This window comes from Anser anser (assembly GCF_964211835.1).
Source record: "Anser anser genome assembly, chromosome: 7".
Lineage (NCBI taxonomy): Eukaryota > Metazoa > Chordata > Aves > Anseriformes > Anatidae > Anser > Anser anser.
The window spans coordinates 36,692,916-36,707,057 of NC_139727.1; the positions used below are offsets into that span (position 1 = coordinate 36,692,916).

Here is a 14,142-nt window from a genome sequence, read left to right on the forward strand (position 1 = left end):
GACATCCAAGGTTTTCAAATTATGAATCAACTAAAGTGCCTTTACAGGAACTACACAAATAGTTTTCAGGAAATAATACCAACAAATGGTATAAAGAATGTCATTTTAAAGAGATTTTCTATACATTTTCAAATTTTCTCTTCCTGAGGTTTCTTACCATACTGAAATATACTTGAAAGATCCACGTATTTGGAAGACTCATATCTGTGCTCTTTGGATAAAGAACACGTTTGCATTGCCATAATCCCAAAGGGACATCCAGTTATTTTTCAAATTTAAAGAGGAAGAGGAAACAATGTTCCCATAATCAATTATGAGTTAATTTTAATAGGAAGTTATGTGTCTTCCTCACCACCACCCTTACACACAAGAAAATGAAATAAGTTTTAAGGATCTATAAATTAAACTGTGTTTTTAGTAAAAGTGATTGCTCCCTGACCAAAGGTATGCTATCACATGAGCAACAGTGCATTTCTCTTCAAGCATACTTAAGGGCATGTTCATTTCAAAACCCACATTATTTTCAGTATGGTTTCATTTTCATAAATAACTATTGGTTCTACAAGAAAAAAAAAAAACACTTGACAGACATAGTAAAGAACAAAGAATCTAAGAAAGCACTGCTAGAACCATTCTTCTTTTAATTCTCCCCACATCTTCTAAATGAAAATGTTCAGACAAGGCCTTCTGTTATATGGCTCATCAGAAATATGGAAGCGTTAGCAAAATAAATCAATTTCATGGCTTCTTGTCAGTTATTTAAGGTGCATCTTCTAAGTCATCACCACTTCAAGTAATAAAAGGATATTTAAAATTTAATTTCCAATTGATAATCAGTAGCTAAAGGACTTTTTTTTTAATTCTAAAAGCTTTTCAGCTTCCAGAAGAAAAATATTGTGTTTATGATTAACTTATGTTAGGAAGTCAAAAAGTGACTGTCTCTATATTACAAATAGATTTGATTGCAACCAGGATACTATGCAAATTTTCTACCGTTACTTTAACGGCTTCCAAAGACATCAGTAAGTACCGCTGACATTTATAAAGAAGAGCTCTCTTCTTATCTGTTTAGCTTTATGAACAGTTACTGCTTTCTTGTCAAGTTTTAATAGAGAAAATAGTTCAACTATTACTGCAAAACTAAATATTGAATCTCTCTAATCATTCAGCACCCAGTTAATTCATAGTCATTCATTTTCAAGTCACTCAGTATGAAATCAATTTACAAGTATTTTGTTAACTGTACTTGTGTCTTCTACAACTGACTCTAAGTGCAAGAACACCCCCTTGTGGTTACACACAACTCAGCTGGACCAAATATATCATGATGCACCACATATATTTTAAGATTTAATCTACAGCCAGTTAGCAAAGTCACAGACACTAAGCACCTAAGCATTTGCAGAGTTTAAAAAACTACTTAACAAGACTTCTCTTTAATTTGCCTTCAACAGCAGTGAATGAGCCATTACCTCTAATTTGTGTGGTGCATCATCAGGCAAAGAGACAAAAATGAAGTCTTCAATAGATTTGGGTTGGTTTGTCGGAGTCTTAGAGTTTTGTGAGAGGAGAGCTTGATGCCCTGCTTGAAGTGGAGAGCCTTCAAGCGTGCCCATCTGGTTCTGAAGGAGTTTCTGCAGTTTTCTTTCTTTCCGTATGTCCTTTGCTTTTCGACACGGCGGCTTGCTCAGATCAGCCCCTTTGCCTTCAAAGACACAAGCAAAGAATTAAACACCACATTTTGCAACAAACAAGTGGCCCTCATATGACGAGTGAAAAGAAATGGTTAAAATTACCAATAATTGTAGACCATGGTCTGAACATAATGTGGTCATTCATTCACAGCTAGTGGCAACACCCAACACCAAAGTAAGTCGTGATGATCTTTTCCTCTATAGCTGTCTAAGCCAGAATCAAGAATATATTTAAAGTAGTATGAAAAGACTTCCCCCTAAGTCTGTCATTAAATCATTATGCCAGATCCTTCTCTCAAAAGCAAACAAAAGCTTCTATTTTGTGCCTGGTATTATGATGCCTTATATCCAAACAGCTACAGGATCAGCTTGAAATAACGAAAGGGAAAAACAAAAACAAACCCTCAACCACAAAACCTCATCGCCAAATTCATGAAGAGAATTCTTCTAGTGCATAAGAGACTCAAGTTGCTACACAATAGACTCCTACAGAAAACAAAGGAAAAAGGATTTATTTCTTGTCACCTAGAATCCCTACCCAGTACACACAAATACAAACACCACTAACGTCATGAAAGAGGAGCAAAAGGCCACGTAATTTTATGTCTTTTCTTAAGATAATATTCAGATATCTGTTTTTACTAGTAGATTGACTTTTATCAATTTAACTCTACTCCAATATTTTTAAACACTCATAATGTTTTATTAATGAAATGCTATTTACTTAAAAGAGAAGTCACACCTAGAAAACAAAAGGATCACCATGGACAATAGTAATTGGTACTGCAAGAACTTAGCCTTAAAGGAATACAAAGCCAAAGACCTGCACAAATAAAAACGTAGGTTGACCCAAATTCCTTAATAAAGGGTCCGGAATTTTTTTATACTTAGGATAGCAACGTAAGATTGAAAAGTCAAGATATGAGTCTAGGAGAACGATAAAAATATTGAACTTATTTCAATGTGAAAAAGATGCCTGGTCTACATTCCGCCCAGAAAATGCACTGAAAGGAATGTAGAGCAAACAAATAATCTATTTCCAAGTAGCGATTTCCCCCCATATTACTATTTTAATTGATACTGGCGGTAAATTCATAAATCCAGATTTCTAAAAATTTGCAGAAACGAGAAACAATTTTCCTAACACTCGTAGTTACATCTTTCACCTTTTCTTCAACTTTGTACACCGTTATCAGCTATTCCAAGTAGCACCGGCAAGTAACCGAACATCACATCCGTTCCAGAAGCTGAGTAAAAGCTGTATGAACCTGCTGCACTGCTCAAAACAGCGATGGAAGAATTAATGAAATTTCAACACGGAGCTGTCTCAGCCAATACAGAAAGTTCCACACAGAGGGAAAATTTACTTTTATATTATCAGCCAGTCAATGTAATCAAAAGTAACTCTAATTCTGTATTTAATATTACTTTTTTACATGCAGTGGTAGTTGAGCTGGAGGCCAAAAAAGAGCCATAATATTAAAGATTTCAAAAGGAGAGGAATAATGGAAGACTACTCCCACCGAGGGAAATACAGAATCATATATCTTGCACAGAACAAAACCTGCAACAAATATTATGACAAACTGCTGAAGTAGTCTCCTTATGCCATAAGCTTTCTCCCCAAATCCATATATTTGCAAAAAGACACACTGGCAACTTCTGAAAGACTGACTGACCTTTTCAGATGGGAACGTACCCTGACTGGTCAGGCGCTTTCATGTGAAGCATTAAGACGACACATTTCCAACTCTGCTAATATTTATAGGAGATAAAGGATAATCCAAACCCAGACTTAACTATGGCTTATCCCACTTTACTCTCTAAGAGGCCTGGAAATTATTTTGTCCAGAACCCCTTTGAAACTGTGGTTAGAGCTCTCTTTCCTTCCCCTCCTGCTTCTTACCAGTAACTTACTAGCCAACAGCGACACCCTTCTCCTCCTCTACCCACTTCAAATCTTCCCTAAGGACAAGGGTGAACAGTGGCATGCCTCTGCAAACTGGAAATGGTGAGAGCACTGCTACTTTAAAAGCTCACTGATGCATTTAGGTTCACTGCACCTGCAAGAAAGGAGCCACTGCCTGCATCCTTCTTTACCACTACAACACAGAAGTTGTCAAAACATATTGGGATCAATTTTCAAGCATCAGGAAACTATTCTTTTTAATGCACGTACCATACAGAATGCGATGGCTTAACCCGCACTAGGTATTCATCAGGAAACTTTGTATTGGTGTTTCTGTTAACACTACTACACCAAAAAAAATGGTATTTTATTTAAGGGAAAAACACTAGTTTATCACTTTTTTTTTCCCAGCTTATTTTACAGTCAAGATGGTGAAAGAAGTACTGTCAGCTGTTTTTTCCCATGAATGGGATTATTTTAATTAAATCCCAGGCACAGGCTCTAGAGTTCTAGAGAAAACGATATAGGAAACCAGATATAATATTTTTACGAGAACAAGCTTACAGTAATGGCAGCTGGAGTAAAGGAAGCAGATTTTACTTGCAAACTTATGAATTCTAAGCCACTAAAGATTATTTCTTAGCATCTTGCTATTGCTTCTTATGATGACGCATGCTAAACTTGGTTGCATGAAGCCCCCAGTTCAGTGGATCAAGACTCAGTGACTTGTAAGTCCACAGGACATGGGGAAGGTATTCTGATCTCAGATTATGTAGCCACCATTGCCCAAAGTGCAGCGTCCACTGCTCAGAACTTACAGGATACACGAGACTTCCACGGTAACGCCGCCTCAACTGCACTGAAACACCACGATCCTCTTTTGGAGATACATTCCAAAACAGGAAGAAAAACAACGAACTGGAAATAATCTGAAATCTGAAAAATCTGAAATAAAGCAAACAGTACGCCTACGCGTACGCCCTTTCCCTGACCTGCAGGATACATTTTTACCAATGTTGGTGGTTGCTCAGTCGAGGACATTCTCTACATTAACCGTGGAAAACTCTTGAAAACGGCGCTCTTAAACCAGTTTGTAAGCACACTCCTGGGGGAGCTCTTCGTGGCTCTCCCAGAGAAGCCCCAGCTGGGTTGTTCCACACAGGCTCCACGAAAACTGAATCATCGAGGGCATCTCAGGGACTCCGAAAGGAATCTAACGCTATTTCTGCGCTCTTCACACGTCCTGTAACTGAACCAGCCAATTTCACATCAAGTGTCCTTACCTCAGTCATGCTTCTTGAGTATTTGTCTCATCGCTCAACTAAAGTATTCGCCAGAAAAGGACAAATATTCTGAGGAAATTACAGACATTATGGGATCTGACCATGGGCAAACAACAGTCAGTGGAAGAGTTTATTTAAAATACCCGTGATAAATTTGAAGAATGTTACAGCACTTCATCTGCCTTGGGATCTGTTTCATGTCTCGTATCTTCTAAAAGCTGTAAGTTAGCTAGAAAAACTTCTTAAAACAATGAACGTGCATGCAGACATAAGCAAACCTTCTTTTCTATCTGAAACTGTGCAGAAACAGCCCATTATTCCTATAGGACAATGACCTGTTTTGTTTATAAAGGAATAAAAATGCAATTAAACAATCTTATTACGGAATAAGTCTACATTTTCCAAGAAGAAAACTAAACATCTTTCTATCTGGAAAATTTTAAACTAGATTTGACCTGTGACACCACCTATCCTAAAAAAATTAAAAAAGGCAATATCAAATAAGCTTTCTGATGCATTTCTTATTCCCTTTACATTTAATTTAAACCCTACAGAGAGAAGCACATTAATGATTATTTCTCCTCCATAAAAGCAAACCCCCTTTTTCTGAAACACAGTACAAACATTTCAAACTTCCTTTATCTGCATTTGCAGGGTTTGAAGTTTTACCCAAGGTTATTCCTAACATAACTAAAGACAGCACTTCGCCATTTTCAGACCAATAATCTTTACCCAAGACTGCCATCTGCTGTCAATTTCCACATAGGTGCTTCCAAAATTAAGGTTACATAACGTGAAGCTTTTCATTAATTATTTTAAGAACAAGAGAGTTTTGAAAATTTGCACAGCAGGGCTATAAAAGTTTGACTGTATTTTATAAAGTCAAAAAATAAAATGCAATCTTAAAACTTCTGGACACATTTTCCAGGAACTTGCAACAGTACCAATCCTATGCAGCACTGCTGGGTTTCTGACTGAGCATTTCTGGAAAACTTTCCTTTTTGTTTAGATGCAAAATTGCTTGTTGAGCTGGTGAAAACCTGCTGCAATTGGAATGAATGTTTGCTCACACTATTTTAACAAATACGAATTATTCTGGCTATAATCCATTGACCCCTTACCACATCCTACTAGAATAGGGCACACAAGCAGCTGTAAGAGAGGCAACCCGCAGCACTCTGCACGAGCATCCCATTAGCAGTACTTCCCAGCCTTTTCTTCCCCAGAGACCCTCAAGGACTCCTCTGCGCGACACGAAGAGGATTACCCACCAGCTGTGACACACGGTCTACCCTGTCACAACAAGCCGTGCGAAAAGCTTACCGCCACTGCCATCAGATGGAGATTCCAGGCTCTCGTGCCACAGCAAGGGGTTCCTAACAGCTATGACACGGAAAAGATTACAGGCTGACAATGAGCTTATCCTTTTTTAGGGTAAAGATTTTGTGTCTGAACTCAGTCCAAAGGCAGTATTTCGGAAATCTTTACAATTATGATGCAAAAGCTTGCTAAGAGATAATGTTCACCTTGGGGAAAAAGAAAGTGACCATGCTATTAGAATTATTATATTGAAATTATTTTTAAGATGTCATCAATATTTCCATACAGTTCCACACAAAACTCTAGAAATGAACATGCATTTAGGTTCAGTTTTTAGCATGGGAGCTTTAGCAGTGTAGAAATGCTTCAAAAAGTAAAACAACTGAGGTTCCCTTACTCAGTGCACAGTTACTGTACTTCCTTACAGAAATGTAATACTAAGTTCACAGCAAGAAAAAAGTAGAAATTATTACAGTTTTTCATAATTTCACATCCACTAGGGACACTGCTTTTCTAAGCTAAGGTTTGTCAAAATATAAAACAAGGCAGGCTCCCAAACAGATGAAAGATCTTAACTAGAAAATGTCATTGCTTATACAGAAGTATCCCTCTCTATATATGTTTGAATAGCTTTCTACTAAATAAATTTCCTTTAAGCCTAAGAAATAAAAACACTTTAGTATACTGAATGTATTTCCAGTGCCACTCAGGTCTGTGGCAATAGTATATGAAAACGTAATAGTGTCTTAAGTTATTCCAGGAGCGTATTCACAAGGTGTAAACTCCACAATCTGTATAACAACAAGACAACCTACAGATATGAAGAAATGTTAAAACCATACTTAAGGTATTCTTATTAGATCTTAAACTGGTTTCCCACTGCTACACAAGAGACAACGCTAAGCCTTACCCTAACGTAGCAGCCGGCACTGCTGCGGCACCAGCCAGAGCTGTGTCCAACTTTTAGTCTTGCACACACATACCTCAAGGTACGTAACGCCTGACCACCACATGCCCATAGAAGAAAGGGAAAGCTGGATGTGCATCTTATTCTGTACACAAAAGTATCCCAAACTGGGGAGAGGTCCCAGTATCTGATGAGATTCGATCACCTTATTTGACTGCAACTGAAATAGCTTTTCGAACACGAGAAAAGTGTCAGCTGTAGGTACATATTCTCAATAACTAAACTAAAAAACCTGAGTACGATGAAAATCAATGCAATTTTCAGGAAAAACTAAGAAAACAAGTAACATGCAGCACCTATCAAAGAATGCACTATAATTCCATAAATTGGCAAAAAATAAAGGATTGTGTTCAACAACATGCAAATAATGAAAACATTCCGATTCCTACCAGAACTGTAACTACCTGGCTTGGGTGGTGCATGAACTGTTTTAGAAGAATGTGATGGTTCTCCAGGGCCTGCTGCATCTTTATCTACAGGTATCTGAAGAGAACCCGACTCCACCTTCTTCACATTCGTTTCAACGTTGTCCTTATCTTCATTCTCCGCTCCTTCTGCGTGATCCTCATTCAAGGGAGTCAGTTCAGTCTGGCTGACCTGAGATTCACTTTTATATGCAAAATCGCTCGGGACTACATCCTCTATATGGGAATCCATAGGCTCTTCTGTAAATAAGTAAAGACTGCATGAGTTAATTTCTCTCTGTATAACTGCAGCCCAAAATTTGCACAATTAAAGTCAATATAAACTCTTTTCCAATTTTACAACTGTTTTCCAACACAGTTTGGAATAGTCTGAAAACAGAAATCTTCCTTTATGACCCTATATTACTAGCACCAACTCATAAATGAGAACAGATTTATTTTCTACACTGAAACGGGCACTAATCTCACATTGCAGATCTACAAGAGGGAAATTATAGCATCTCAGAACTGATACAACAGGTTCTCTATCAGAGGGTAGCTGGGTTTGGTGTTGGATAAACAGAGAGGGACTCTTCAGTCACCTGCCAGAAAAACTCTCCTTCCCCCCCCGTTGTTCTTCCTGTTCTCTGCCATTTACTGTCCTGCTTAGTAATCTTCAGACTATCACTTTTATGACAGAGGTAAAAACAATCTGATGGTACCAGCCACTAGGTATGCGCTCAGACTTCAAAAAAAAAAAAAAAGAAGAAGCTGGTCTAAGCAAAAAATAAGTAAACATGCTTCAACAAGGAGCAAATTCTATGAGGGCAGTGAGGCCCTGGCACAGGTTGCCCAGAGAAACTGTGGATGCCCCAGCCCTGAAAGTGCTCAAAGTCCCATCCAGCCTGGCCTTGGGCAACCTGGGCTGGTGGGATGTGTTCCTGCCCATGGCAGGAGGGTGGAACGAGATGGTCTTTGAGGTCCCTTCCAACCCGAACCATTCTGTGATTCCATGAAATTGTGGCAAAGCAAGTCGTCTACCACAATTTGTTCTCTGGGCAGCATAGTGCCCTTGATTCAAAATGCTGCAAAAAAACAACCTAGCAAGCCCTCTATAAAGGGGGCTGCATGCAAAAAAGACACCAGTGTATTAGCCATTCGATCAATCAGTCTTGATCCTCATTTCAAACATCAGTCTTGCTTTTCAATCACTAAGATTTTCTTACCTTCACTCACCACTTTCGAAACATCTCCTTTGGAAATAAATTTCAACATTTTCTTCAGAACTTTCTTGTGAGATTTGGAAGTCTGAAAACGCAACGCCTGGCATCTTAAAAAAAAAAAAGTTATGACTACTTATTTTGAGAAAGATGATTTCAAAGAAAAAAGTTACACTACACGTATATTTCCTAATTAATTCTTAAATTTCCATATATTAAGTGATCAAATATTTTATCAACACTCTTACACTCAAGTTAATAAAAGTTATGTTGTCTTGTACTCCATAATATTTTATAGCGATATACACAGATACCATAATCACTAAAATAAGCCAAGGTGACCTGAAGCACTGCAGGAAATAAGGTTTCCTAGGAGGCTAGCACACTACAATTTTTCACTTATCCATCTTACATACACAGCATTGATTCTAACTACTAATGGCAGAAAAGCCTCTTTGGAATTATTCATACCTAGTCTACTGATAGCCTCTCTTATTTGGGCTACTAAGGCAGTGTTTTTGGGATACAGACATACTGGTTCACCTGCAACCATCGAACAAGAGGGCAGTCACAGGACTCCTGCCTTGGACTGCAATCCAGACACAAAGGGCATGGGTAGACACCTGGCAGACTGCTGACAATAAAGCGCTACAGAGCCACTGATCTGCCTGTTCACGAGCCCAACAGAATATATTTAGTATCATTAAGACTTAAAAAGTTAATCTGCTTTTATGTATTTAAAGCAGTAAACACAAATGGTTGGACGCATTTTAAGTAGTCACATCAGTTACAGTTCTATATCCCAAGCCTCTTACCTTATTGTATACTGAGGACAACACGTCTGATTCATGATAGGTTTGTAGACATATTTCCCACTTCTAAAAAAAAAAAAGTATTGATTTCTTGTTGTTTATACTACAAATTAATGGAAAACCAGAAATTTTGTTTAAATAATAAAGAATTCTTACATAAAGAGTATCAAAAGCCAAGCAGCAAGTTTTTCAGCTTTTTGCCACTATACTGAATACTGTCTAAAATAAATGAGTATTAATTAACAAAACTCAATCATAGAGCATAACTAAGAAAAGCATGTTGCATCTGCTGTGCTCTTTATGTATTAAAAATGATACCCTGGATTCTCCAGCGCATTCCTGCCTGAAAGTCCAGACTCCTTCCCAGAAGCTAACTGGGAAGAATGTGACAAGAGCTACCCTTGCACATGTTACATTCATTTATTTGTGCTCCTTGTTAGAGCTCCAGCATAAGCTCCAATACTGATAACAAAATACCAATACACATATTCCTAAAAACAGGTGTTAGAAGAAGAGAAGTAGTATTTCTTGTGATGAAAAGACTCCATTAGAATAGGAGAGAAAAAAAAATCTCCCCTGAAAACATGAAGTTTCAGAATTGATCGGATTCCCATCAGAAAGGAGTATGAAATAGAAGATCCCAAATATATTCAGCAGTAAAGTTTCCAGGGATCCTAGTATTACAACAGAAGGCAAAGAAAAAGGTCTTTTATCAAATTTGCACCCAGTGAACAATCCTCAGGCCTGTTGATTGTGGCCAAGAGACGCCCGTGATCCTAGCTGTGCTTTCAATTGGCAGCTCTTGATCTGTTTATCTGCTTGGCTGTAATTTGTTTACGCAGTATGTTTAAAAAACATTCAGATATGTTTAAAAACATTCCTGAAGTCACCAAATTGTCCTTATTAGAGCAGACATTTGTTTTCCTGTGCAATAAGGAATAGGACAGACACTACCAGAAATGTTTGAGTTGTTTTAATTCATCTATTTACAACTTTCTGAAAATAACCTATATTTAGGGGCACTTAATCCTCAACATTCAAGTTTTTCATGATGTTGAACTTCCAGAAATTCCCCCTCCATCTGTTTTAAGGGCATAAGATGCAAAGTTAGCAGACTGACTTTAACACACATTTTTAGAGTGCAACACCAAGAACAGAAGTAATCTAAAACAACATACACCACTGAAAAAAAAAAGGAGCATAACACTCAGTATTTGCTTAATTAAAGAATATTTTAAACGAATATTGCCCTTAAATACAGTATGCTGTAAACACATATTTACCCTTTAATCATTAATAAATTCCCACATGATCTTGACTAATTTATTATCGCCATATTTGTGTTAGGTAGGAAAAGGAGAATCCTCTTTTCCCTGTTCAACAGTGTCATGCTTTAAAAGTCACAGAGCACAGGACAAATATTTCTATTTCCACCTTTTATGGAAGCTAGTTATCTGTTTTCAGAAGCCAAAAATTTAAATCTGGATTCTAAATCGAATCAAAACTAAGGTTAATCTACAAAGGCATAATGTTATTTTATTTTTAAATTTACCTTCGCCATCCTCTATCTATGAGATCCTGGTAGTCTTGAACTGTCATTGAATGTGCCCACATACCTGAAATGAACAGTAATACACTTGACTGACCATCGTTATGCTTTAACACATTAAAATATAACAAGTTCTACAGAAATCACTGTAAAATTAATCAGGTAATAGCGACTTTTGAATGGATGTCTCTCAAGGACTTGGCGTATTGATAAATCTCATAAATTACTCATTTCAACACCACGTTCCACATTAAAAAAAGCAGCAACGACAGAAATCTCTTGATAGAATTAAACACATCATCGCTCTAAAAGCGAAAGTGAAAAGTTCACGTTTCCACCTGTTATCTTTCCCCAAGATACACCAACCAAACGCCTTAGAAGCGCTCCTTAACTTTGTTAAACCGAGTGAGAAACTGGGCGAGAAGAGCTGTTCGGGGAGCTGCTGAGGCTCACCCAGCGCCTTTCCAGGGACCTCTCAGGGAGCACTTTGCAGGTGGATGCTGAGCCGAGCACACCTCGGGGAGCTGCCACCTCCGGACCGGCAAATCAGGGGAAAGAGCAGACTTCGCCTTCCCTTCAGCTGCCCCAAGAAAAACTTGTCTGACCGTCGCGTTAAACTCGTTGAGCCTCGCCGTGGGGATCAGCTGCTACTCTCTCTGAAGAAATCGCTTTGGAAACGTGAGGTTTTGGCCTTAAAATAAAAGCTAGCCTAAACGAGCAGGCTCAAATCCGATACTCAAAAAACGTAGAACACCTGTAACTGTTACATGTGGCTACTTTCCACCGGAGGAGGAAGGAGCATCATAGGACGCGTTTGGCACTTAAAGGAAGGTGTACAAGGAAAAGATCCTAAACTAGAGCATTTTTATCATCATGTAAGAGTTTGAAGCTACAGAGTCACGCACACTTGCTGTCTATGTTGAATAAACCCACCGCTCTTCCATGCTTGTCCCACTAGAGAACAGCGTACGTGGAGTTTCAGTGACGGATCTCCCACCCGACACAACAGATTGATAACGGAAAGGGTGGAGAGCAAGCATCATCCTCCTAAACAGCCCAATGCCATGCAGGTATATCCTCATATAACCTGTATTATCAGCGGAAGGGATTTTTTCCCCAAAAAGCAGGACTGCAAGAGGCAAGTCCCCCACAAACACGCTCTTCCCCTCTCTTACTCCAACGGCAATAGACAAATTTCGAGACACTGCGGTTCACTGCTTACTAACACCCTCCTCGCTTTTCCTCCATGCTGCTCATTTGACCTTCACGCGGAATGTTTAAACTTTCCTAGCACGCTAATCGCGCACTTGGCCTCGCCCTGCAACAGCCATCGCTCGGGCACCCCGACACAACGAGCTCCCGGGGCAAGGCTCGGGGCGCTGCCCCACACCGCTGCCCGGTGCCCGCCCCGCCGCAGGCCGCAGCTCCGGAGCCGGGGGGCCGGGAAGGGCTGAGGCGAGGAGGAGGAGGAGGAGGAGGAGGAGGACGGCGGCCGCTGCCCAGCGGCTGCCCCCGGCCCCGCCGCCTCCGCCCGCTCCGAGCCGCCCGGAGCCTGCAGCCCCTCGGTCCCCGCCCGCCCGGGCCGCGGCCGGCCCGCACCGTGGGAGAGGTTGCCGGTCTCGTTCTTGCAGTAGCCGCAGCGGTAGCCGTCCTCCCCGCCGAAGTACTCCACGATGCTCGGCGAGCCGCCGCCCGCCGCCATGCTCGCCGCCCGCCCGCCCGGCTCAGGGCAGCTCCCCGCCCGCAGCCCCGCACGGCGCCCCGGGCCCCCCGGAACCGGCCGCCGCCGCCATCTTGGGTGCGGGCAGGGCGCGGGCGGAGCCGGCAGGAAGGAGCGGCCCCGCCATGTTCTCCCCGGCCGGCCCGGCGCCTCCCTCCATCTTTAGTGAGGGCGGCCGCGCTCGGCACTCACCGACGGACACCTTGCCCCGCGCCGAGGCGCAGTAGCCGCAGCGGCTGCCCTCCTTCCAGCCCCGGTACTCCACCACCGCGCTGCGCATGGCGGCACGGCTCGGCACGGCCCGCTCCGCCCGGCGGGGCTCGGCCGCCCCGCAGCGCCCCGCCCGGCCGCAGCCCCGCGGGCACGGAGCGGAGCCGGGTCGGGGCTCGGGGCCGGGGCTCCCCGCCGGCACTTCGGTCACAACAACCCCGTGCAGCGCTACGGGCTCGGGGCAGAGCGGCTGGAAAGCTGTGCAGTGAAAAAGGACCTGGGGGTGTCGGTCAGTGCTCGCCTGGACATGAGCCGGCAGTGTGCCCCGGTGGCCAAGAAGGCCAACGGCATCCTGGTTGTGTCAGGAATGGTGCAGCCAGCAGGAGCAGGGAGGTGATCGTCCCCCTGTGCTCTGCTCTGGTGAGGCCGCGCCTCGAGCGCTGTGTTCAGCTTTGGGCCCCTCACTGCAAGAAGGACATCGAGGCCCTGGAGCGTGTCCAGAGAAGGGCTACGAAGCTGGTGAAGGGCCTGGAACACAAGTCCTGTGAGGAGTGGCTGAGGGCACTGGGGGTGTTTGGGCTGGAGAAGAGGAGGCTCAGGGGAGACCTCATTGCTCTCTGCAACTCCCTGAAAGGAAGGTGTGGGGAGCTGGGGGTCAGCCTCTTCTCACAGGTAACTAGCGATAGGACTAGAGGGCATGGCCTCAAGTTGCGCCAGGGGAGGTTCAGGTTGGAAACGAGGAGACATTTCTCCTCAGAAAGTGCAGTCAGACGTTGGGACGGGTTGCCCAGGGAGGTGGTGGTGTCACCGTCCCTGGGGGTGTTCAAGGAGAGGTTGGACGTGGTGCCTGGGGACATGGCTCAGTGGTGACATTGGTGGTAGGGGGATGGTTGGACCAGATGATCTTGGAGGGCTTCTACAACCCTAATAATTCTGGGATTCTAAGCCTCAGTGCCCCGCTGATGGTCAGGCATCAATATGCCTGATCTGTTGCTCACTTACATCAGTGCAAAATACTCTTGAGCCACGTTTCACTGAGCTGTTTGATGCTTTT

The 14,142-nt window shown here is 42.1% G+C and overlaps 1 protein-coding gene across 9 annotated transcripts in view; it reads right to left on the reverse strand.

Moving 5' to 3' along the window:
• The window catches only part of ATE1 (arginyltransferase 1), an 88,290-nt gene extending 74,858 nt beyond the window's left edge, over positions 1 to 13,432 (reverse strand). For 2 of the 9 annotated variants that reach the window (XM_083843751.1, XM_083843750.1), the window contains exons 1-6: positions 13,071 to 13,219; positions 11,162 to 11,225; positions 9,613 to 9,675; positions 8,804 to 8,907; positions 7,578 to 7,838; positions 1,473 to 1,705 (exon numbers count right to left, since the gene is read on the reverse strand). In XM_083843751.1, coding sequence (XP_083699877.1) covers positions 1,473 to 1,705; positions 7,578 to 7,838; positions 8,804 to 8,907; positions 9,613 to 9,675; positions 11,162 to 11,225; positions 13,071 to 13,158 — 813 coding nt within the window. In that variant the 5' untranslated portion in view covers positions 13,159 to 13,219. Of the gene's footprint in view, positions 1 to 1,472; positions 1,706 to 7,577; positions 7,839 to 8,803; positions 8,908 to 9,612; positions 9,676 to 11,161; positions 11,226 to 12,757; positions 13,000 to 13,070 lie in introns of those variants that run through there. The other 7 variants (XM_083843746.1, XM_083843752.1, XM_083843753.1 and 4 more) reach the window with 6 other exon arrangements.
• Between the last annotated feature and the right edge of the window lie 710 nt (positions 13,433 to 14,142).